Below are 26,718 nucleotides of genomic sequence, written 5' to 3' on the forward strand. Positions count from 1 at the left end.
TAAAATTATGCTTTTTTTTAGTACTGTATGTATGACCAGTCTTCATAAATTGAAGTACTGCACTGTAGTTTGCACAGCAAGGAAATGGAGGCAGGTGTAGCGGAGTCAGATGTTCTCAAAAAAGAAACCAAAGGCACTGCCAACAGGAAGACCTAGAGGCAGCAATTTTTCCCAGGCATGTTCTTTTACATATTCAATTGAATTTCTGTTATGGATGACTGTTTCCAGAAAATACGTAGGCCAAACTGTACACAAAGGCTACTTCTAGCTTCAAGTTCTATTTGAAGCTGAGATATTAAATTGACATTAAAATGGTGAAAATAGACTCAGTTATGCTATCCCATATGATATTTTGGTACAGACAAACTTTTGAAACAACTGCTACCTTTTCCAAAACCTTCCCATGTAATATGATTAAGGAACTAAGTGATGCAGGAAGAGGCATGACCATATGTAGTCCCTTGCTGACTTGAAAAAACTCCTTTACTCCATTGCATAGTGTTCTCATTCTTTTCCAATAATATCCTAGTGGTATTTCCTAACAAGCATTTATTTGTGGAGAGAAGTCCTGTAGATTGAAGGTCATGGAAATCAAAAAGGACTGGAGAAGAGTCTGTAGTCATTAAATATGGATGTAAGGAGTCTGGTATGCTATCTACCCAGCTTTGAATAGGACCTGTCTCCCACTCTCTTCCCTCTCTGATTCTCAAGCCATTTCTATCCGGATATAGAAGCATTTCCAGAGATAGCACACCTCTCATCTATATGGTACAAGTAGCTTTTCAAGATCTCTCTCGCATCTTTGCAGGAAGCAGACCTAGGGCCTTTCAGCCGTCATCTTCCACTGGAAAGATTTCAGAACGACACAAAGCAGGATCTCAGCTCTCTAATCCTCCTGGAGAGCCCTTGCCAGTTTAGCACATCTATTCAAATTTTCTGCCTCTGCATCTCTCTTCACTAACCCATGAGACAAATTGGTCAATGATTTGTGAAGATTAGTAACTTTGTCATTGAAACTGTATGTTTGATTAAGCTATACCCCTAATTTTGCTGCTATCTATCAGAAAGTGAGACTCACTCTCACTCTTATTATTGTTGTTTTATGTTTTATGTGTCCTTTTATTTTTGATGGTGTAAGATGCTGTTACAAGCAGAAAAATTAGAATAAACTACAGTCAAGCTTCATAGCACTAAGCTGTTCCTCATATTTTTAGTGCTGTGGTTAATGGGCAGGAAATCACTGAAACATCAAACTGTAACAGCAGTTGTGTGACGTGGAGTCCTCACCCATGAGGACTTGCCACACACTCTGAGTGGAACGACAGGGAAAGCTCATTTTCTAAACACGCATGATAAGGCTCAGGTATGCAAAATAAAGTAGTGCAATTTAAAACTTTAATTATTAGGAAATCTATCATCAGAGGAAACTTAGAGCATGTGATTATACCCTAAATTAAACACCACTGTTACTGTTGTACAATGGTATAAACTTGTGTCCTTCCCCCTTGCAGTGCGTTATAAAGTATGTTTCCCTACCTGGCTTTGCAATGCAATAAATGGTCTGGCTATATTCCCTAGACTGCTGGAGAATTAGGTCAAGTGTAGTTAATGCTACTTTTGTGTTGCTGTAACTCAATAGACTGAACTTCACTGAAATGAACTTCAGTGAGTTCCCTGTGAAACTCAGATCAGAACCAGGCCTCTAACACCTGTCTGGAACTATATGTACTATATTGCACAAACTAAGAAGAAATTGTATTAAATGATAACACAGTTTGTTCCTGTTCAGTATGACCCTGGTACATGAGATATCAATCATGAGAAATGTGGAGTTACTAACCAAGTATTACTGTAAGACATAATACTTTCTGAATGTAGGAGGATTAAAAGAAAAGGTTAAAAATAGTCATCATATTGAGGATCAATTTAAAAGCTCATAGATGAAAGATTCTTTAGACTCAGAGTTTTTTTAACAGTAGTGCTTGAAAATGCTCTATGTCTTGGATCGCAGTACTGCCTAGGAAGCCTGTTATGATTTGGGCAAGTTGTGCAAAGAAATTTGCTTTTAGATGTATTCTTCTTAGAGACCATATTCTACACTTTAGAGCTTTTCTTAGCTAAATAAAGCTATACTGCTATAAATAAAGTAAAAAAGATTTTATACCCTTCTCTCTGACTACAGCAGAGGCATAGGCAAACTGTACATGCTTGTCCAAACTGTCTGAAGAACTGTATAGGCCATTTCTTCCCTTATTTGCAGAAAGTCCTGAAATATTGGACTAGAAAAGAGTGACTCAAAGCCAGTGTTTAAAAGCATTAAGTAAGATGACTGCTGCAATGATTGCTCAGTTTATTGTTGGCTCTGAGAGACAGTGGTGAAAGTCTAGTATGGCTGCAGCAGGTAAAAATGTAAAAGATGGTGAAGTAATTAATGCTAATGGCATTAATTCATGGCTTTAGTGGGAAGTAGGGCACACCAGCTGACTCGCTGGTGTCTGCTGATGAGATTGCAAGTTTGGACGATAAGGGAAATGGTATTATTAACTTGAGGAGAGGCTATTGAACTCCACATGACATTCTGCTTTGACATCTCTCTAAATCAGATATGAAGGGCTAAAACAGGAGTAAAGATCCAGCCAGGGGTGGTGTAGTGTTGTTCTTGATCTCCTGCTCTGACCACAGATGTGATTGATGGTAGATATTAATGCTACTCCTAAGTGCAAATTATTCCAAGTTGGATGACATCTCTCTGCAATGGAAAAAGGCATAGGAAAAGGCATCTGCTTTGCATTTTCATTACAAAGGGTTTTTCTAGTACTCAGATGAACTGGCTTCAGGCCTCTTCTGGAAGCCAGCCCCACACACCATTTCACTGCAGCCCTTGCTGCTCGTGTCCCTGCCCTGGGCTTGATCTGGGCTCTTGAGCCTGTGCCCTGCTAGCCAGGAGAGCAGTTTGGAAGGGACAGACACAGTAATGTGTACAGAAGAACTGAGGGAAAAATCCACGTGCCACTTGTTGCCTCCTCTCTTTACCTACAGTTGCTTTATCTGTCCTCCTTCATTTCCATCAGTTGTGCGTTAAGAACTTACTACCCCCGGAGCCCTCTTTGGCAGAAATAATGAACAGCACGGAGAGCTCTAAGAGCAAAAACCAAGAGCAGAAATATTTACGTAGGTGTGTTGATTTCAGACATTTTTTCACAGACACAGCAATATCTTTTCTCCTTAGTAAGAATGCTCTGACTCACAGACTGTGCCATTAGCTTGTTTTTCATTTGTAAATTCTTACTTCCTCTTCCCTTTTTATGGTTTGTTTAGGCAGGCTCCAAGGTTTAGGTTGATGGTGACTGCAGTGGGGAGTTTGACTCTTCTGTAGTGTCATTGCACTAGGTTTCTGTGGATGCTCTTCATGTGTGCTGTGCTCTTCAGCAGAAGACCAAGCAGCAGCAGAAGGGAATTAGTGAATCTGTAACCAGATGCACTTAAATTTTGCAATGCTTTCACTTTATTGTGTTTAGCACTTTCATGCTCATTACACTTCTGATGTGATAGTGGTGCAGAAGTCATAAGGAAGAAAGATAGTTGGAAGAAAATAAAAGCTATTTTGTTAAACACAAGATTATATACATTGATTTAATCTCAGCATGTTGAAAACAAATGCAACCAATTATATTAATCATGAGTAAATTTTTCCTTTCTTGGATGAAAGTAGTTGTTATACATACTTGGTACAAGATGGTAATGAATTAACATGTGCACTCTCTTTTATTATACATAGCTGTAGGAAATGTAGGCATAATACAGGCCAAAATTTAGAAATGCTGCTGTCCTCTTGCCTCTTGAAGAACTAATGTTTTGCTTTGTTTTGTGGAAAATCTATGTACTAACTTTACTGATACTGTAATAAAAGTAATGAAGAAGTGTTGTTGAGTAACACCAGTCAGTCTGCTCATTATATGATGCATTTTTGGACAAAGCAACATTCCACAGTGGGTTAAAAAAGCTGATACCTGCAATATGAAAATTCCTCTAGCTCCATGAGCTGCTTAGGAGTGAAACACTTGGTGCCTGTCACTGTGAGACAGAAACCATAATTAAGCTACTTAAAGCATAAGAATGGCAGGGAAATGAACTGTTTACTGTCCTAATTTTGCAAAAAGTTAAATGTATTTTCCATCTTTTCAATAAAAAATCAAAGGAAGTTTTGTCACAGAATAACTAATGTTACCTTGTTTCCTGTATTGTTTCCTCCCTCTTTTTGAAGGGAATGAGCAGAAGGGACTTTCTTCCCATCTGAAGGAAATGAGAAATGCTTGAAAGATCTTAATTGATAGCAAACATTAAGATTTTGTGAAAATACTGTTTTTAAAAGAAATATTACAGCAAATGCTGTTTTAAATAGAGTTGCCAGGAGCCAGTACATTGTAAGGAAGCTTTTTTTCCTTTTCTTTTCTTTTTTTTTTTTTCTTTTTTCCCCTGATCTCTGTAGTTTGCTGTGTTACTACTTTCAGCTGGGCCTGATTCTGAGGAATGGTTTTACAGTGTATGCAGATTTCCTCGTGCAATTGCCTTTTCATTTTTCCTTTCTGTAACACTCATTACTTCCACGCCACATGTTTGAAAGTCATCTGTACGCTTAGCAATTAGGGTTTTAGTATCTTATCTGTTGATCTGCCAGCTATGTAAAATGTCACTTGGCATGCGATGCCTTCCGTCGCCATCGGAGCACGGGCTCCAGTTGCCCAGCTCAGCGMAGGGATGCTGCACTACCTGACGAAGCAAGTCGTGTCTGGGGACGTTTCCTCTGAGAGCCCTTGGCACAATTCTTGGGGCAATGATGAGGAGTGTTAACCTGCTGAGGCACTAGGAATGACTACGGGGTCAATAAGTAGTATTGGTAATTTCATAAAAAATATGCAACCCTTCTCCCCCAGGGAGAACTTCTGAGTTCCTGAGGCTATCTCCAAGTACTTGTGTGGMTATAGGATAACTGGTTTTGCCTGCTGTCCCAACCAAAAAGGGAGTTTTGTCCCTTCAGCTCTGTTGCACTGATTGCCCTAGAAATATGTTGATCTATYCACTTTCAGGAATTAAGTTCTCCTTTCTCACACCCAGTGTAATCTTTTTACCCCACTCCCTAAAATCAATGCTCCCCTTCTGTAGTATCCGCCTGACCTCATGTCAGTGCTTTTTCTTCTATCCATATCATTCCCTGGCTTTTTCCCACCCTTATTCATGTTGCTGCCTCTCATCCATGGTAACCTGAAAGAGAGAGTTGCAAGAGATTTTGTATTTTATTTTATTTTATTTTATTTTATTTTATTTTATTTCCCCTTTTCAGCTTAAAGGAGGACGCACCAGTATATTTTAATCATTTGCATTCTTCAGAGATATTTTAGGTAAAGCGCATGAAAGCTGCTGGCTACAGTGGTGGAGAAACAGACCTTGCTGGGAAACCTACTTTTCCRTGCTGTGCTCAAGAAACCACTGCCAGGCAGAGGAGGAAACAGGGYGCTGCTCTCCTTGCTGCCTTCCCTGACCTCCTGGAAGTGAGCAGCTCAGAGAAGCTGCCACACAGAGATGGTGCATTACCACCCCGTTGGCTTGGCTGAAGCTTCTTGGGTGACACAGAAGTTTTTCTTGTTCTTTGCCAACACAGGCATAATCCTGGACTGGGAGCAAGTTATGTTAGTTCAGCTAGCAGTCCTTTACTGAGCCAGTTTGCGAGCTACCTGAGGAGAGGATGTGGTACTTAAAGGGCAGCTGAAATGAATATAGATGCTAATGGAAGTCAGTGGCAAGGAGGCACGAGCTAATGCCACTCTTGGCACCCCTTTGCCCAGCAGCTGCACCCATCCTTCCTTCTAGAATGGCTTTTTGTTAGTGTATTCCCCCGTCTCTTTCCTTTTAGGTGAACACAGTAAAGTTACGCTGCCCCTTTGCTCCAGGAACCCTATAAAAAACAACAAAAGTCTTGGGTTAATGCCTTTCTCTGGCAAATCAAACTTAGACCCTTTCAAAACTAAAAGTTAAATCTAGATGCTAACTATTGGCCAAACAGCAAACAAGCTAATTATATAACGAACCTGGAGTGCCTCACAAGCAGCTGCCCAAAGCTTGGCAGCGATGGCTTGCAGAAGCAAGTGAAACAAATTCCCCTGGAAAATCAGAACTGACATTGCCCCTGCCACTACCTGTAGTAGGTTTAGAAACATCAAATTGTAAAAGCAAAAGCAACATTGTAGGTATGGGAGTTGATACCAGAACTCTTCGTGAAAAAGCAAATGCAATGCGGCTGCTAAGTGTAGAGCTCATATTTAGGGTGCCATCTACTGGCACGAAGAGCAGATAACGTTGCCCAGGAACGTACTATCTTAATGAAGTTGGTGGAGCGTGACAGGAAAGGATTTCTACCTGGAAAAACTCTTGCAAAGTGCACCTTTTCTTCATATTCTGCAAGACCTTACCATGCTGTACTATAAGACAGATAAAAACATGACAGAGGGAATGCTGAGATTTTTTGCTTTTGTGGTGGTTTCTCTAGTTTGAGGGCCTTGAAAGTACACCAGAAAGTCTCATCGTACTGCTATGACATGTGAAAATTAGCCTTAATTTAAGGAAGGTAACTGAAACTCARAGAGATTAGTATCAAAATATTCAGAAGTCTTTGCAAGATTTCTAATCCACTGACTGTGCTCCTGCTGGAGATCCTGGGCCTGATTTTGCCATGGTATTAAACTTTTTTACAGCACTTCATGTACTGACAACAACAGACTGAGAACACCTAATTAAAWCTTACTGCTCCCAAGAAGAGATATATCAGTGTTTTACAGGTAGGCAGATTTTAGAAGAAAATGAAAGTGATGTGCTCCAGCCAAATACTGGATTGGTGACAGCGCCAGTATCACTCCTGTCTCTCGAGTCTGATCAGTCCTCCAACCTAGAGCCTACTGAAAATCTGTTGAGAAGTGATTTTGGTTTCATATCAATGTGAAATATGAAATTTGAATCTCCAAGTTTAGAAGGAAGGCAAAATCATTTCCGGTTTAGCACTGCTGCAGGCCCCCTGCCGAAATGGCAAAGAATGCCACGATGTATTGGTTTTAGCAGCGACTGCTCTGTAGGGTGGCAAGAAGCATCTCAGGAAATGAAGAACACACAGCGCTGCCTTCGCATCGGCTGGTGTAAAGAACTTCCTCCAATTTCGCGTGTAAACTCTGTGGCAGGAATAGATCTGAGTACTCCTAAGYAGGAGGGAAACTGCTTCAGCCAAATTTCCCCCCTCTCTTTCTGCAGTTCATCTTCGGTAGGGATCCTTGAGTATCTAATTCAATGCACGAGGCAGTCATTGAGCATGAGCTTTACTGTTGCTTGCAATTACAGTTAGTGTTTCTATCATGATGCATAATGTTGTGTGAGTAATCCCTAATACTGAAGTACTTTCCCCTTCCCATTTCTCTCTTCAAGAGTACTGTGTTTCCTTGTGCTTCCATAGATGAGTTGAAATCCCCTGATCTCTCATCGTTGTCCTCCCGATCTATGGGTTAAGGTGTTTTTCTGGGAGGAATTGATTTACCAGGGCCACAAAGGGTAATGCTGTGGGAGATGTTTGTCGCCCCATCAGCCCAGCACCCTGCAGTCCTGCCTCAAGAGAAGCAGGAGCCTCCTGTCCTTCTCCCACAGGCAAGCCAGCACTGTACCTTCCTCTGCTCCGATGCTTTCATCGGACTGGACTTTTTGCAATCAGAGAATTTCTGCTTTTAGACCCTTCAGAGACTGGAAAGGCACTGCTAGCCTGAGCTGTGCTTTCTAAACACGTCTGGAAGTGGCTGACGTTCAACAGTTTATATTATAACTGCACTTAAATGGATTTCCATTTCCCTGGCTCTATAGTAGGGAAACGAGCAATTCCAGCCTGTATAATATCTCTTCCTTACAAGTTTTCTCATGTGGTTACATAGAAACTGAAATAACAAGGCTTCTTGTGGCCTCCTACCATGTTACTTCACCCATAATTTACATATAGTATTGCCAAGACCATTTAAGGGGGTGGAAAACCAAGCAAGGGCTGGACATGGAGCACTGTACCAATGACTTGTACAGCAAATGTAAAGTAACGATTGCCAGTGGAAAATGTTGTAGGAGTTTCAGGAGCTAGAGCAGAGTTTGTTGAGTTGCACTAAGATAAGAGGTCAAACAGCAGCACTGCTGGAGAATCCGTGGGTGCTCAGTGACGACAAGCAGCTAGATTTATGGCTTTGCATCTTTTAAAATAGGGTATATTCAAAATGACAGATCTTCCAGCATCACAGAATTATTATAGGATATAACAACACTATCATCTTCCTTAAAAATTCGATTGTTCTGTACGAGTTCCTCTTGGTCCCTTCCAGAGTATGAGATCTGACATGCTCAGCCATCTTCTCATTTCAAAGTTTCCAGAAGACGAATGCAGAAACAAAAATCTCATCCGTGCTTGCAGTAAAATTGTTAAAATTAGGGGAAATTTTATTAGATGTGGATTGAGACTGGTATGTTAGCAGGGTTCCAGCATGGCAGTATAACATAACACTCATAACATGCATCTTGCATATATTGAACTGTAGAGGTGAGATATGTTAATTGGTTTCAAAGCATGTCATTTTCCTTTGCAAGATTTAAAATGTGTAGTGTGAGCAGGGCCAAAGACAAAGTGTGATGGCTGCCAGCTGGACATGACAGAGGGTTGCAGGGAGATTACACCATAGAGGAGAATGGCTTTTGAGATAAGGATAATCTTTTACATAAACTAACTATTCCGAGGCAGTTTGGATGGGCGAGCAATAAGGACAATAATAAACTATGGGCTTACACAGTTGGTAGTTATCACAGCGTTCAAAGATGATCAAGACTTTGCCAGCTAGATAAGTCAGCTKCTTCTCCTGACTACAGTGAAATACAATCAGCATTGATACGTTCTTGTCTGAAGAGTCTCTAGATTAATRCTGTTATTTTATATTCTGCAGGTTCAACCAGGAACCATGGAAAGGTCTACAGCTTCTGATATGGCCTCTGAAAAACCAAACTCTTCTCACCACAGTACAGGGGCTGTTCAAATGAGGATCAAAAGTGCCAACAGTCACCATGACAGACTGAGTCAAAGCAAATCTATGATTCTTTCTGAGAATGTGAAAGTTGCTGAACCTGTAAGTAAAATACCCTAATATCTCTTAGAGCTACTGATTTTTCTAAAACCGTGCAATTAATTTAAGTGTGGTTAAGATATTAATTCTGTGATAATCTCTTGCAAGAAGGAACTTAATGCCACTAATAGATTTTTAGGAGTACCACTAGGTATTGGAATAACAAATTTCCTTCATTGAAATACAGAAATTGGCTTTAATGGCAGAGCTCATAACACCTATTCCACATTTAGACTCYCAGGTGTTATAGTAATTAAATCACATTGCTGTAGAGAATAGTACTTGCAGTATCAGATGTATGCCATGATTTCTAAAAGGTAAATGCTAAAACTAGACAAATGAAAGAAATGGAGATCACAACTTTCTAAACAAAGGACAACTTTGTCACTAACAAAAATAAATGGTCTTGCTGTAAGCATGAATGATTTGCAAAAATCAGACAYTAAAGTTACCCTCACATTTTAATAGTAAACAGAGTTGAAAGAGTTGACTAATTTTTTATCCATTACCCTTTCTTTTTTTAATGAAATAGTTAGTGATGAACTCTATCGCCAGTTGCATCCCTGCCCCTGTACTCCTCCTGAGCTACTAAACAAACTGATTGGTATGAGTCTCTCCTGGTTAATTTTCTTCCGTAATGGTGGCAACTTGCAGCTGAGGCCATATGATGTTACAAAATTATTTATGCAATGTTAGCCACTTTTTGGACTCCAGATCCATTTTATTCTCAGAGAATGCAAATGAGGGAGAAAACTCTGTTAGCTGGGGACAGACCCCCAAGTCTCAGTCACTTTCCACAACCATGTGAGCTATTAATTTTTGTTTTGTTAATATAATGGATTCCCATGAAATATTCAGCTTTCTAACAAAGTTATTAAATGGAGGAAGCCTACCATAACAGCCGTTTTTTTTTCCTTTTTTTTCTATTCTCAGTCCAAACTTATACAGAAATACATCATTTTAATCCTTCATTTCTCTGCTATAGCTTAATTCATTTCAGGGATGTGCCTTATTACATTTCTGCAAAGAAAAATCTCTTTAGATTTTTGTAGCTGATAAGATATTAATTTACTTTCCATTTAAAAAATATTGTATGCCTGAAAGACACTGTATGTGTTTCTTCCTTTTTTATCTGAAGTGAAATGTTCCTCCATTACAAATCTGAAACGATGCTTATAGTAATTTAGTGGGAATAGTATAATGTATTATCAGGAAGAACTGTACCTTTGAAAAAGTTTAAAAGTTAAGTATATTTAATGATGCCTAACATATTTTATTGGCTGTGTTTAACAAAAGGCACTAGGCTGCAGTTGTTTTTGACAAGCATGAAAACATCACAGCATGAGACTGCAAAAGGAATTATGTAGAGAAATTACAAGTGATCCATCTCTCAATGAATTATCCACCTCAATAGCCTGCAGAACTCAGCTACCAATTAACACCTACTTTATTACATGTTGGGATGTACTTAATAACTTTCATGTGTTTATGCACTATTACCTTGACTGATGCCTCTTGTACAATTAGGCATAATTGGCATATCAATATGCAAAAGTTAAAAGGATTAACCCTCTTAAAACTAATGAGCATTTCTGTATCCAGCTGCTAAATGAGACAAAATTAGCATTTTTCACTTTTGGGCAGGATTTTATCATGCAGTTTCTCATTGTTGATATTACCTTGTTACATAACTTTAGTTTTGGGGATACTATGCTGGACTGTTACAGARTAAGGGCTCTGAAAAGTTAAATTAGACCTAAATACTCACTGCTGCATTCCAATAACCATAGCAGGTACAATATATATTCGCTGGTCGAGAGCTGARAAGTTGCTTTGTATTACATTTGTTTAGTAGCTAATCACATAAAAGTGGAATTTTACTGAGTATGTCATTTTACCAAGCAAACTTGGCTCCAGTATAATAGATTGAAGGCTTGCCATGCTACTAATTTCCTTTCTATTTCAATTCTTTTCATCTCTTTTTGCCATGCAGAATTTTCTGACTAGATATTGACAGACTGAAAGTATTTTGGCATATTTACTTAAATAAGCCTTCTTAAAGTTGTTTGCTAAAGCCAAACTAAAAGCAAAATTCTTAAGCATCCAACGGTTTTCAAATATGTGCTTAAAATGCAGTGTGATTCCAGTGTAAAAGACCACTAAAATATCTGTATCAATTGCATGTTGACATATCTGATTCTCCATATGTGGTTTGCGAAGGATTTGGGAGAAAGGAACAGAGGCGATGGGGGCCTGTGTTTGTCAAAGGGTCTTGGAAAAGCAGGGTTCGGGTTCAGCTGATGTATACATGTAGCAATCCTGTTCTGTAACTCACAAAATTCTCTTGCAGTGCGCTTGTATCCACAGCCTTCACTTTTGCATTTAAAGGCRCACAGCTCCCTGCTAAAGGATATGTACAGCACCATGCTAAGCCATGGTAATCATTTTGTGCTAGAAGATTAAAAAAAAAAAAAATTATCCTGCTTTTCTATTAACTCAACAGTCTGTCGCTGTTTAGATGTTTCGTATAGTCTATAACATATCCATTGATTGTGCTTATTTTCTGTTTTATATTGACTGAATATTTTTTTGTCCTATCATTGGAGAGATTTTTTCTTTTAAACATTGAAGATAGCCGAATAAGGGAATTCATATTATTCTTTTGCTGCACATATTAGGTATGTCTACTATACTTTATAGTCTATTAATAAATGGGTCAAATCCCCTTTACCCAACTTATGCAAAACCTCTCTTGACTTCAATGGATTAAGGTAATCAGCATTTGGCAGGTTTTGAACAATCAATAGAAAAACATATTTCTAAACAATATTTGAAAAAAAAATTAACGCTCCGAATACAAAGGGAAAAAAGCAGACGCAAATCTAGAAAGATCGTTAGTGATTAATAGAGAAGAAAATACATAATTTTCTCTGAGGGGTTTGTGCTGTTCTAAAGCATTTGCTGTGATTCCTGTAAGCACACCTGAGGCTATACTTTTGAAGGTGGACAGATTATTTCCTATAGTGTGACAAAGGGGGATATGATGCATCAGAAATCAGCAGGGCCATATGCACTTGTGCGTTTTATAGTAGTAAAGATGCAAAGGTGGAATACAGAAACTAACTGATGCAAAAGCTACAYGTAGATTCTTGTGGTTTTTAGTTATTTATTTACGACGGAAATGCTTGAGTCTAGTGCGAAGGTCGAAACTGGTATTAACGTAGAGTTTAAAGAGCACAAATCATGAAGCTGGACACAGACTATGATAAGCAAGGGCTCTTTCTCTACTTAATTTTGGTGTCTGAACAAGCAAAGTAAAGGAACAATTCGCTATTTTCATCTCTTAAACCCCAGGGAAGTGCATTTGGCTTCATTCAGAACAACTTAAAACAATGAAACGTATCTTTTTTATTGCTGTCTATATTAGGAATTAGAACCTGTTTTGACGTTCCAGATTGTTAATGTATTAGAGCTTCTTCTGATTAGGTTAAACAGACTGGTAGCTTTATTTATCTCCCTGATACATTATCAGAGAAACAGGAAGCAATCTTCTTTTGTTTCTTACTCCTGTGATTATAGAACACTTGCCAAAGTTATGGCTAGCCAAAAAGATAGAAATAAAATTGCTAAAAATACAAACCTTCTGTTTAGCAGAGTTTTTGAGCCATATTTTGAAATTGCAGGGCTTGTACATGTTTACTTCAAATCAAGCTTATAGTCAAGTTTGAGGCTTTGTTTGTATGGATTGTCCTGAAGTAGATCCTGATATTTAATTAAAATGACACTAAATCACATTGAATTGATAAGACTTGGCATCTCAAACAAAGGTAATTGCCCGTATTGGTTTTGTACAAAAATAGAGCTGCTTGGAAAATGTGCAGCCAACACAGACTGTCAACTCCATTTATAGATCAATATGTGAAAACCATTGATCAGGCAGGCATGTGTAACAGTAACACTTTGCATTTATTTGTTGTTTTTATACCCTGTTAAGGCTTACAGGATTATCGGCTTCCAAAATATTTTGACTTCCTCATAAATATGTTATCTGTTTAATGTTAATTACAAGACAGACTACAGCCCTCCTTTAGAATATTTTCGGTTTCATTGCTGTGGGTAGTTTTAGCTGAAAATGGATTATTTCATTCTCTGAGAGATCATCAGAGCTTCCTTTATAGCATAGTTTATTTGTGGAAAGTTTTTGAGGATTCATTTCTCTCCTTTTTTTTTTTTTTTTTTTTTTTTTTTTTTTTTTTTTTTTTTTCCTGGAGGGAAAAAAATCTTGATAAAATATTTCCAAAAGTGAAGCACACTCTGCTTTTTTCATGGTAGTATACATCAGAGGTGGAAAGTGAACAGTATTTTTTTTATGGTGTTCTAAAAGTGGCTACCTAGTCTTTAGTCTCCACAGATTTTATTCTCATACAGCAGTCTATTATATATGTATCTACTTTTATCTCTATAAGGGAACTGCTGTGAGCCCTTCAGTTGTTGCACAAATCATATATTAGCACTGGGACAGAACTGGAAAAATATACGAGCTTCATAGGACAAATGTGGTAGTTGTTAGGAAATGCAAGCTTACAGTGATGATCTCYGTGTTTCATCAAGTATTTCGGGGTAGGTATAAAAGGAACATGTTTGAGGGAAAGCAGTATGTCTACAAGACAAGTCTAGTCTCGTTTCTTGAATGTGAATGTTGTCCAAAAAACCAGAAATCATAAATAGGAAAAAAAAAATCTGTTGAGTAACATTAGTCATTCTCCTTTCTAGTGCAGGAAAATGAAAAATGAAATAAGTCATATGAGTCCGCACTGATTTTGTATTTTTGAAGTCTAGGTGTGCTCCGCGGWGTGTGTCAGGCTTGCAGAGGGGCGCGGGCAGCCCTCGCCGCCGGCTCCGTCCGTCGCTTCGCCGGGGCCGGAGGAGCCCCGGAGCGGGCAGCCTCCGCCGCAGCGCGCTCGGGCCTGGCCCGGGCCAAGCGCCTGCACCATCCGGAGCGGGCTGCTGCAGGGGGATGCGCCACACAGACCATAACCTGCGTTGACTTGGAGGCTGGACGTAGACCGTTAATGCATTAGAATATTTGAGGGTTTGATTTGCCTTCAGCAAGCGATCTAGTTCCATTGAGCAACACGAGTTGCCTCCCTCCGCTTTCCAGGTCCGGGCATTTCGATCAGTCACAAGGCTCAGAAGGAAGCCCTTTGTTTTCCCAAAAATTATTTCCATTTTTTTCCTCATATATATATATACCTGGCAGGGAAGTATTCTTTATGTATATCTATACTATAGCGCTTCAACTGAAATAATCTTGGTTAAAAAGGAAGAAGGTAATTTTATTGTTAAACTCCCCATTTATTTCTACTCAAAACATTTCCAYTGTAACGTTTCAGCTGCATAGCTTGATAGGCAACCTCATAATGAGATCATGGAAAAAAGAAATGACCAGCACCTATTTCGTCTTAAACGCTCGGCTAAATTCATTTCAGCTGTATCAAGGGAGCATTGAATGTAACTGGCTTGGATTCCTTGTTAAACCAAACAGAAGTTCAGACAAGATATTATATGGGTTGGAATTGCTGATTTTGACTTTTACTCAGTGTGACACAAGGGTAGAAAAAAGGTTCAACCCTCCCTCCCTTTTTTTTTTTTTTGCGATCTTACATTATCTCATGCTGTGAAAATCTTTACTCTATTTACCAAGCACAAATTAGTCTTGCCAAAGGTTCTGGAAGTTTACTACTTCAGCTTAGATCCTAAAACTTCAAAGAGAGATGCGACTCTACAAATTAGTGTATGTGCTGTGCCATGGCTATTTTAACTTGAACTTAACTAAATTCGTTTATAATTTAGTACTGATTGAACACCACTGTAAATGTGCATGGGATACATTTTTTAAAGTTAGTCCTCTGATTACTAATTTGAATAAAAAACCCTAACCTTGTTAGCATCTGGACTTATTTCCATAATAACAACCCCTTCAGAACCTACAAAGTAATGAATAATTGACAACAAATGAAATGTTTTGATAGTTGTCGGCACAAAGCATGTTTAATGTTTTGTGTTGCTTCCTAGCTAATTATGTAGATGACACATTTGTCAGACCTTGACTGCCATTAGAAACGTGTTTCCAGAGGGGAGAAAAACAGGCTATTCATAGAGTAATTAACTAGAATGCTCAATGACCTGTGAGAGATTCAAATGGCTGCCAGTTCAGACATTGTTTTGTTACAGAAGCAGAGGGGTAATTAAAATTCCAAATTACAGTGCTATGATGAAGCATTTGTTTGTTGACAGTATACTCTTACTCTAGTTTGTTAATTCTTTTTTAAATTGCTTCTAATCCATTTTATAGCTTTAGGAGTTCCGTCTTTGAATTTACTGACAACTAATATTATGGTAAATCGTTCTTCAGTGGAGTACTGCAGGCTTGGCGGTTTCATGGGAGCACAAGGTGGGTGGGATGGAATAGCTGTGTCTTTCCCTAAACTGACATGCCATGTGCTGTCATCGAAACGCGACTAACGCGGCACATCTTGTGAAATGATATGTTCATAATTCTGCGTTGGGGAAGATGTCTAGTTGCGGGAGGAAATGATTCAGATAAAGTAATAATAATCAGACAAATTGCATAAGGTGTCCTAAAACGTTAGAGGGAAAACCCTACTGGGGCTCGGATGACGGCAGCGAGCGGTTAGGTAAGCGCTTTGGGAAGCGGAGATCTGCTCGAAAACCAGGAATTGGAGGACGATCGTCTGCAGGAAGAAATCAAGCACAAAATGTGAAGAACGGGGTGTTTCGCCAGACTAGGCTGTGCCTTTGCCAAAACCCTTGGTAGGCAGTAATGGAGGTGACAGGCTAAGATGTCTTTCCGGTATAAAYGCGGACGGTTTGCAAGTCCCGAGTGTTAAAGTTCTCTAAACAACGAATTATATGCAAGCCCGAGCGAAATATTTATTTACTTTGCCAAAAGTGAGAGTTGGGTTTTGTTAAGGAGATCTGACAGAAGTAACATGGTGTTTGACGCGSGAGAGCTGACAGCGGCATGGAGTGAGCGCTGATTATCCCGAAGACACTGTCAGCTAGGATTGATTTCCACTTTCTCCGTTTATGTAACGGCTCCCGTAACACGGCTGACCCCGAATCACGTTACCTTGTCATTTCTSTGCACGGATCAAGAAGAGATGAGCTGAAAATAGCTAGGCACTGACCTTGAACTTGCCAGAAAAGTGAGGAGCGGCGCTGGGGTTGGGTTTTCCCCCGTTTTTCCCGCGCGGTCCCCGCCCGGGCCGGCGGCGGATGCTCTGCGGCTGCAGCAGCACAAGGGGGCAGAGCGGGACTGGAGATGGCAGGTGGCGCCGCGCTCGCCGCGGATGCTACGCAGCACGAGTCCGTGCCGGGCAGCCTCGCTTTGCCCCTTCCTTTTTTCTTTTTCTTCCTTTCCCCCCCCCCTTTTTTTCATTTTTAATTTAGGGAGAGGCTCTGCTGACTCCAAAACCTTGATGTGCCCACGATCTGTCGCTGGAAAATACGCTTAATAAGGAACTAAGGAAGTTTTTGCACCCTCTCGGTGACTATCCGCCACCCGTCGTTTTCTTGCGGCTGGGATGAAACATTCGTATCGTCGTTAATAAACCCGTCAGCATTTTTTTTTGGGGGGGGAAAGGGAAGTTTAGCAAGATAAATACGTCCCTTGAAAACCTGCAGATCCGTCGCTTGGCGGTGCACAGAGAGCACGGCGCGAAAGGCTAAACGCAGGTGTATCCGCGACTGGAGCTTGGCCCCGGATCCTCTGCCTTGGCCTCCTCGGCATCCTCTGCACTTTGCTGGTTTTCATCAAAAAAGTCTTGTTTTGGCTTTCTCGTGAGTCCTCTCTTCCCTTGCTTCTGCAGCCACATGCTTTATAGCTCCRTTAAGCCTCTTCCAGGGCTCTCGTGTTTTATAGCATATATTTTGGAAACAGTACCAAAAAGTATTGTGTGAGAGTCTCTTTGGCCATATGTGTCAGTGGGCACTGCGACGAGCAACATAAGCTGTGGAATTATGTACCTCTTACACTGTCTTTATTAAATAATGCACTATAGCTAAATTGTGGCATCTATCACGCTTCCTTTCAAAATGCCATAAGATCTGAAATACGTGGGTGCTGAAACTGAGATGATATCAAACTTCCCGTAGCTAGTCTTGGGCACCTGACCTGCATAGTTTCCCACAGGGGAAAAGTAAGCTCCATTTCTTTAAATTTCCAATGAGAAGGGACATGTGTCTCCTTGCATTGAGTTACATTATATCACATCATGTGACACAAAATGACCCAATACAACATGACAGGAGAGGTAAAGAACCAGGCTTTTTTGTTTTATTACTGCAGTGAAATAATTGCATCACTAATATACGGAAATGGAGATCAGATTATTTTGTGCATGCCCTAAATACATGCACTGTTGCACAATATAGAGACGTGCTTTCCAACCGTTGTTTGATATATTGAGAAGAGATTTTAAAACGGACGTGAGAGCATCCTTGCTAGGCAGTATGCTAGAAATAGTTGACAGCAACATTCTCCTACCCTTAATCAGATGAAATTCYCTTTGAAATCAGTGGTTCTTTTGCAGGAGCAATAAGTGCAGGATCAGATGCAGTAATGTTAACATGCTAATATTTTATTTTCTGTTTTATTTCTTGTTTAGCAAGGTTCATATCCTTAATGAAAGTAAGCCTTGCTCGTCTGTGATTTTGTATTTATGGATGTGCATGCTACGATTTCACATCTGTGGCGAGAATGATATTCAAATCTTCCTCTTGAAAGCGCCCGAGGCCCTGCAACTTGAGTTAAAGAAGGAACTTTGTTTTTGCAGTCTGAGAAAAACACCCAGATTACTATATTTTCTTTCTGGTTCAGAGACCAATAGTATAAATTTACATTTGTTACTTCAAGACGATACTGAAAAAGGCCAAACTTTTGAAAGAGTTAGGCCTTTCTTTTGATGCTTAATGTCTATCTGAGCTGCCCCAAATTCTGAAAGTTACAATGAAAAGTTCCTTTTAGGAGTACAGCAGAAACCCCAATAAAGCAAAAATATGCTATCCTTTCTATTCTCTGCATCTTCCTCCACTTTTGGAACCAAATTTGAAAGGTTGTGAAATACTCTATCCCATTTTCCCTCACATTCCCCTCCCAGAACACTGCAAGAAAAATTGTTTTCCTGGATTTTTCATGCGCGGCCAGAAACACAAGTACTGCAGCTGTGATGAGAGAATCTGTTCTCTTGACGTTTTTAGCCCCAAGGCAGGTAGAAAACCCAGACAAGCATCCAAACTTTTCTCTGTTTATTTGAACCAAACCTGAGTTTTGGACCAACTGAGCTTCAGATAARCAGTTCTTAAGAGCTCATTCTTCTAGATTGTGATTCTGAAGTCAGACTTTTACTTTATAACCTCATTAAACAGAAAAAAACAATGTTTAAAAATTAAAGTACCAGGTGCCAACTCTTTTCAGTAGCTGGCTACTTCAACTTTGAGCTTTCCATTTTTTATCAGCGAATGATAAACTGAAAATTCAGTGTTCCCAGTTTAGATCTTTCTCAAAATTAAAAAATAAATCTAGAGTGGCCACCTGTAAGCACTAAAACCTGAAGACATTTGGACACAAGTTAAGCGCATTGTTTAAAAAACTGCCAGTTGGTTGCATCATGTTTTTAAGAATACATTTGTAGTGATGATTCTCGCCCCCCCCCCTCAAAAAAAAAAAATTAACCTTTTCAGGGCAGATATTCTTTTTGTTTGTTTGTTTTCTTTTGATCAAGAAATTGAAAAGCTGGAAAAGAAGCAGTGTGGTTGTAGATAAGCAGGTGGAGGAGAGTAGGGATGGTACCACCATGAAAATTTGGAAGGGGAGGGAACACTTGTGGAAGGGAGGGAATTGGGCCCAGGTGGTGCAGGATGGGAAAGGTGAATTTGCTGCAGCTGTGGTGGCCCAGGGCCCTGGTGGGTGGCCCTGGGTGGAGAGCCTGAAGCAGCAGAGCTTGGGCTTGGGGAAGGGCTGCTGTTGTGGGGCTTTTGTTGCGTTGTCCTCATGCCTGTGGAGCAGACGAGGAGAAAGCTCCTCCTCTAGKCCGTGGCTCAGCTGATATGTCCAGGTAGGTGTCACCGGTCTCCTCGCTGTCTCCTTTCTCTTGTGCGTCAAGCAAAGCATGGATGCAGAAAGGGGGGCGGCTTGTACGTGTATCATCAGTACAGCATCTCTAATTGTACTGAACTTGGTTYGGGCTCCTAACCCTCTGGTCTTGTGGGTCGTTTGAGTCTTACGATGATCTAAATGAGAGAGATGTRCTAGTATACTGGGAATGTATTACACGTGAGCGCACCACCAGTTTGTTAAAACCTGTCATCATTTCCCAAGGATCTCTTTGGGTTTTATTTTTCTTCCTGAAAATTCTTTCATGATTTGATGGTGGATGAGCCTGATTACATGAAAAATTTACCTTTAAAATATTTCCCATTTATCACACAGTTTCCTTACCTAGAAAATCCCAGTGCAGTCACTGCTAATGTTTGATAAGATTTGTACCTGGTAGATTCTAAATTACATTAGTGCATAAAGCCCGCAATGCCAGGCTCCCTATTGTTACAGTTATTAAAGCTGTAACTGAAATGATATCTTTCATATTGATCTTCAGCTAGCAGCTCTTATCCAGAAGCTTTGTTTCACATTAAAGACACTAATGATTGTCCCCACGAAGTGAGCGGCTTAATAGTTAGAAAAAGTTAAATGGAAAAAAAAAAAAAAAAAAAAAAAAAAAAAACTTTGATAGCCACCTTTGATAGCTCTTCATTCCAACATCTCTCATAGCCACAAAGTGCAAGCCAAGCATTAATAGACCTTTTAATAAAATGACTTAAAAGAAATCAATGGGATTTCTCACAAAGCCTAATTTCCAGCAAGATATATTATTTAAATGTTTGTATTCCTTTTGAACAGCTCGGGTCCTCCTGTAGCTACCAGATATTTTCCTGGAATTTCTCGGGGCATCTTCTTTYGACTTCTTATTTTTAGAGCCTATTTTTGATTTGTCAGTATATTTGGAATTTTAAACAAAATGAATAAAATACTCCTTTACTTTTCCATGGCTGACATAATTTCCTATAGTCTTAGAGACAACAGCAAAATATCTGTTGCGAGGATCTRTTTAGAAATGTACTAATTGAGTGCCTTTATAGGGCCATCATGGGCACTGTTTTTTCTTATGGACTCTGAGAAATTATTCTCTTTGCCTGTCATCAGAGGAAAATGGTATATCCTATCAGTACAGCTCTCCAGCTGCAATTGTGATAAATATATCTGCAGGACCTGAGGCTTTGACAAAGGTTGAGGTTTGTAGGAGAAGAGAATGTTATTGCACTTGCTTTTTGCTGTAGTGCTGGCATTTCTAGGTAGGTTTTTCTGTTAGTTTTYAGTTTGTTTGTTTGTTTTGGCTTGGGGTGAAGAGCAGCTGCTGGATTTCTTTTAGGATTTAACTAGATGATTTTTTTTTTTCTTTTTTGGCAACAACAGCTAGAATGCAAGATAGGTATTTTTCATGAGTTTGTGTAGTACAAGTAGAGAAATACATCTGAAACTTTTATGTTCTGTGAGCTCATCTACTATAATTGATATGTGACATCTATTTAAGGACAGACGTCAAAGGGAAGGAGATTTTTCTGATGACCAGTGGCAAAACCACAAACTGTTCTATAGAATAGAAAACACAGTACACTTATTCTTTTACATAAACAGATGTATAGTATGCTGGCAAGTTAGAATATGAGCTATCAGATCGATTTATGCTAGAGACTATAGTTAGACAGAGAAGATGAGCTTTGTATTTGCTGTGTGGTGGCTTTTCCCTGCTAAGTCTACGGTGATGATTAAGTACAACGCTTCATGCGTTAGGTGCTCATAAGAGATCATGGAGGTGAAAAGAGGAGAAAAAGGAAGGAAAGAGAATCATATTGAGGGGAAAAAGCATGAAGAAACACATGGAAACACGAGGCTGTGGAAACACTAGGGACATCTTTTTTCCCTCATCTCTCAATGTTGTGCACACGTTGGATATTTAGCCCTTATTTCGGACATATTTTTCACAGGCTCTAAAGGAAGAGCCTGGATTAAGCTAATGCAGGGACATGTTTTGGCCGCTTATTATTTATTACAATTTTTGTTCCAGGTTTCAAAAACAATTAGGGAAACTGCTTAATAGGAAAATGACTCTAATTAGTTGTTAATTGAGGTTATCTGCTCCACATTATTCAAAACGTAAATTGTGTTGACACTTGTACCCAGAAATGATTACTTAATAAACAGACTGAAGAGGCAGCATGAATACAAGCACCCCCAAAAAGCAGCATTTTATTTATCCATTTAGTTTTGTCATCTAAAAGACATAAAAAGCTTTATCTGCATGAAGCTCATGGTTAAAACATGCTAGTTCCCAAATATGAATACTACATTTCAAGTGGTGAAAAGATAAGAAAATCAATTAATGAAATTTAAAAGTTTTTTTTAAGCATATATTAACTATATTTGGGTAACATCTACAGGGGAAGATGAAGGAGTATGGTGTTACCTGCTGAATGAATGGAAGATAATTTAGCTGACCTAACTAWCTTGTTAACTAATCGAGCATCTGGAACCAAATAAGCTAATACATTAATAATTGTCATATTAGTATTTACTCTTGTCTTTTGTTTCATCATAATCTGATTTTTGGGAGCTACAAAAAGAGGAGGATTATTACTCTTTGAAGAATAGGTTCATTTGGGGAATAAAGATGGTTTTGAATAAAACTATTTTTTTCTAGAATGAAGTGCCTCTATAGTGTGAGAATAAGAACAAGAAATATCCACTTTTTCCTATGCGTTAGTATGCTCTGGGACATCTGCTTTCTTTATACATACATATGTTCTTCTCTTTTTAAAGTCTGATGTCATGAATTAGATGTCATTAGTCATTCAGTTAACATGAAATCTAGGGCCATGATTCCACAGGATCAATGACTGTAGTAACACCCCTCATAAAAGTCATTTTTCCAAATATAGGTTGTGATCATTGTAAATTTATTAAGAAATGTTTATAACAGGAAATGTTTTAACAGAAAAAAAAATTAAAAGTAATGTTTTGAGCTACCTAGTTCGTTAAGAACGCCGTTGCAAAGAGAGATATTGCATATGCATTTAACTCTGAAATTGTTTCCCTGTTGCAATGAAAAGAAGGCCTCAGTTTGACTGGAGAAATGCGATTTCAGCCTTGGACTTCACCACTGCCTAGACCTAGATCTGGAGCTGGCTGAGGCATTTTGAGCGTGTAAGGCTCTGCTTTCGTTGCCGTGCTTTGTAGCTTGTAAAGACGGGAGGCAGGAGCTTGGTTGTGGAGCGGAAGAAAAGTTAATGCTGCAGATAAAATAAGACTGTTTGCGCGCTTTTCAGGATTATTTATTCCTTAATATGCAAGCTTAACTCTACAACCTTTTTTTTTTTTTTTGACTTTTATTTCCTTAGCTGTATGCTTTTAAAGGCGTTTTCTACGCAGAAACTATTTGTTCTGCTTCAGGTTTTACTAAGGAACAATGGAAGGTTGCAAAGCCCGTAAGAATGGGAGTTTCAGGGTTGTRTTTGTGCCCATTAATTTTCTCTCGTATGATATTTTCCCATTTTCACTCTGTTTGACATTGAGTCGTRGCTTTGTTCCTGACTTGTAGCCTATGGCAGTGGAATGGGGAGAKGAGACATCACTGAGATGTAGAGCACACATAAAAAGAGAAGATGTGTAAAAACTGAAATGACATGGCAGCTGAAGCAGCTTGTTGCTCAGCTTGGTTGCATGTTTGAGTGGAGAAAGCGAGGTAAATTGTGATATGTAAGAGAATAACACTCGACAGGGTGTATGGTTGTAAGGTATATGGATGCTCAATCATGTTGYGAGGCAGAAGGCTAAAGGACAAGCGCCTTCAGTGTCCTCACAGTCTGGAGATATTTGTATGACCTACAAAACAGAGGGTGTTAGGCTCAGAAAAATATCACTTACAAAGCATGTGCAAGCAATTTTAAGACTAGAAAAGTCCATACATAAGTGAGATTAATCTCTTAGTAGTTATTAAAAAAATTAAGTCCCCGCACCCACATAATATCATGCACTTCTGTCTGCATTTCCACAATAAATGCATGAATTCTCACAGTGGCATATACACAAGCAACCACTTAGACCTTTCAGAATTGCATGTACCTTTATGCTGTTTTTTTTGAAAATTTCTTTATATGTGTGTGCATGACCATGTTCATGTAATATGTCCGACAATCTACATATTTGGACTGGAATTTTTAGGTCAGGCTCCTTTTATAGTATCTTGAATATTTCAGCTRTGAAGGGAAAGGTCCTTTATATACTGCCATTCATTTTACAGTGCTCTGAATAAACATCCTAAAATGTGTTTTAACTCTGATACTTTTAGATCCACATAAGTAGTTTGCAACCTATTTTTTATGGTACTGTGTAATAAATTACTGAAGGAATTATAATTTAGGGAGATTTATCTTCCAYTGTATTCCATATTAATGTGCATATACTTAAAACTAAATATAAGCAGATTGATTAAAAATAGGCTTGACAATGCCAAATTCCCTCTATCTTTCTGAAGTTATATATACCTGTATAAATGAGATGAAAATTACTCCATTTTTGATTTGGCAACTTTCCTTGTAGATAAAGAAACGATTGTACAAAATGCAATGCCCTGCAAAATCCATTTTATCATTTTAGCATGTGGAAATTGTAGATTCTAGTTAGTTCTGTTTTATAAGACATCGAAGGAATGGATTTATCATTTTATAAATCTATAATTGCTAAATCTAGGTAATGATATATCTYGATATCTCGAAATATGTTGATTAATTTATTGGTTTTTGTAATGGCACCTATTGTAAAAAAAGATTGAAGAAAGAATTTGAGTGTTGCCTACTGGTGATGATTATCTTAGAAAAATTCAGCAAAATTTAAGCAAAATTAGATAACTGTCATGCTATAGCCTTAGAGGTCTCTGAGGTGACCCTTACCACTTGATTTCAATTTTAAATAAATCTTGGATTGCCATGGAAATTMTAAAAGGCTTAGAAAGGGATCTTTGTGCCCATATTTAAAAGGGGAAAACGGAATAACTCAGATAATTATACAGGCAGCTTATCCTAAGAAAGTACTGGCTCAACTAATGGAAAAGTTGTTACAGGTTTTAATTAAATAGAAATAAAATTGAGTATATAATTAATGTCATTCACTATGATTTAATGAAAAAAGAAAATTTGAAAAAATAAAGCAACATTGTTTTTTGACACAAGTTTCCTTGAGAAAGGCAACCATATTCATAAAGTATACCCAAACTTTGTAAGTCACTTGACTTAATAGTACTTGACATTCTGATTAAATATTAGCTATGTGCTGTATCAGTAAAGCACATGTTAAATGGATTAAGAACTGATTAATTTACACATTTCAGAGAGTAGTCTCTGGAGAATCATCATCARCTGGGTGAATTTTTGGAGCTGTTCTCCAGAGACTAGTAGTAAGCTTGACACTAATCACTCTTTTTACTGATGATATAGAAGTAAATAGAACAGTTCTGATAAAATTTTAAAATAAATCAAAGATTCATGGACCGGTAAATAATCTGGGTAAAGGCAGTTATGGAAAGTGATCTGGATTGCTTAAAGGTTGAAAGTGTATTTTATTTTATCCAAATATATGTATATATATGAAACATAGTGTGTTGTTCCCAGAACTGGGAACTGTTTTCTGAGAAGTTTTGACTGCAAAATGGAGCTCCCATGCTGTGTCCATGTCAAAAACATTGAGCTGACCCTTRTGTGTGCTAAAGAAGAGAGGAGGCAGCAGATGATGATTTCTGTCAGTGGCACTGATGGGGAAAAAAACAGGAATAATGTGCAGATTTATGGTCTGCACCTTTTTATGAAGTTACTAAAATAATGGAAATCATGAAAACAAGAGACATAAAAGTTGTTGAAGGTTGGAGAAAATATCTTACCAGTCCTACAGACCTCACTGTGTTTGAGAAATGAAACTTCTCAAAGAAATTGAAAGGAAATTTGATTGCCTACTTACATATAGGGAAAATATTGGCATCAAAGGCTTTTTTTAAATGTAGCAGAAAAATGCTATATAAGATGAAATCTCTAAAAGATGGAACTGAAAAATTAAAATGAGAATTAAAGTACATTTTATAAAGACTAGAGGAAAACTATCAAGAGAATTAGTAAATTCACAATTTCTTGCCTTCAAATAAAGGAATGTGTTTCTTTTTCTTTTTTTTTGGGGGGGGCAGAAATTTTCTAAGTCCAGAGTAGTTTTGATGAAATTTTAAGGCTTGTGGTCAACAGGAGGTCAGAGTGGTCGATTACTTCTGTCTTTAAACTCTTTAACCCTCTGAAATATTCAGGAGAAGGTTTGACCAGCACTCATAATTTTCCTGATGGAGTGGAAAAGGTGTGATTTCAAGGATAAGTGGGATCCAGGCCACGGTGCCTAGCAGATGTAGTGAGGTGCAGCTAAGACATTGGCACAGGACAGGACTTTTTGGTGAYGTAACCTCACCGTGGTTTACCCAGCTCCTATGGTCAGTAGCCAGCTAAATGTTCTTCTGCTTTCCAGAAATTAGCACAAGTGAAATTCAGTGAGTTTGCAGAGACTAAAGAAGATGAAACAATGAGTGCACTTAGGAAGTCTTTCTTAAGAAGGATCTTTCTCGGGCTTCCTTGCCGTTTCTGGGTTACGGGATGCTCAGCCTGGTGCAGTTCTGCCTGGTGAACGGCGGGCAGAAACCCCTGGCAGCCGTCCGACTTGCAGGTTGAAGGGAATGTGCCGGGTCTCTCCTGATGAGCTACCTTCTAGTAGTATCTATGTAAGCAGGGACTGCTAGGTGGGTCAAGGAGTGGAGAAGCAAGGGAAAACGGTCACAGGCACTGTTTGGAAACCTTTGTTGGGTGGGAGACAAAAAAGGAAAACTCTGCACGCACTAGGTGTAAATAAGCAAGGTCTCAAGTAAAAGGTCTTTTCTCCTTCACTATAGAAATACCTACTTATGTCCTTGCTGTCAGTGTGGTATATGAGCACTGAAATATGCATTCAAAGTAATGTATTCATGCATCACCAAACATATATTTAATTATTTTCTCGAGAGTTTTAATTTTTTTTCCTTTTAAGGTAAGATAGGTGACTTCTCTAGCAGAACATTCAGCATACTGCATTTATACACTGCGAGTATTTGCAGCAACAGTGGATGATTCTTGTGTTGTTGAGGACTTTCTATTATACGTAGGTAGGTGACTTCTCTGTCGAAACAAAATGAGGAAAATCAGTTGCAATTTCCAGTCTGTCTGGACGCTTCAGAAGTTTCAAACAGGAGAATTCCATTTCTTCTTTTCTTTATCTGCTGTATTAACATTATGTGATTTGCTGCCAGTGTAATGACACAAGAGTAAAATCAGGGGATTC

The 26,718-nt window shown here is 38.8% G+C and overlaps 1 protein-coding gene across 1 annotated transcript in view; it reads left to right on the top strand.

Annotated features, from left to right (window-relative positions):
* The first annotated feature begins 9,017 nt into the window (after positions 1-9,017).
* The window catches only part of ARHGAP15 (Rho GTPase activating protein 15), a 309,324-nt gene continuing 291,623 nt past the window's right edge, over positions 9,018-26,718 (top strand). Inside the window, exon 1 of the mRNA XM_085308369.1 lies at positions 9,018-9,185. Within this exon, the coding sequence (XP_085164495.1) occupies positions 9,021-9,185 (165 nt within the window). The 5' untranslated portion in view covers positions 9,018-9,020. The remainder of the gene's footprint in view (positions 9,186-26,718) is intronic.

The sequence above is a fragment of the Rhea americana genome, unplaced genomic scaffold, assembly GCF_003343005.1.
Source record: "Rhea americana isolate MKP2758 unplaced genomic scaffold, rheAme1 scaffold_105, whole genome shotgun sequence".
Classification (NCBI taxonomy): Eukaryota; Metazoa; Chordata; class Aves; order Rheiformes; family Rheidae; genus Rhea; species Rhea americana.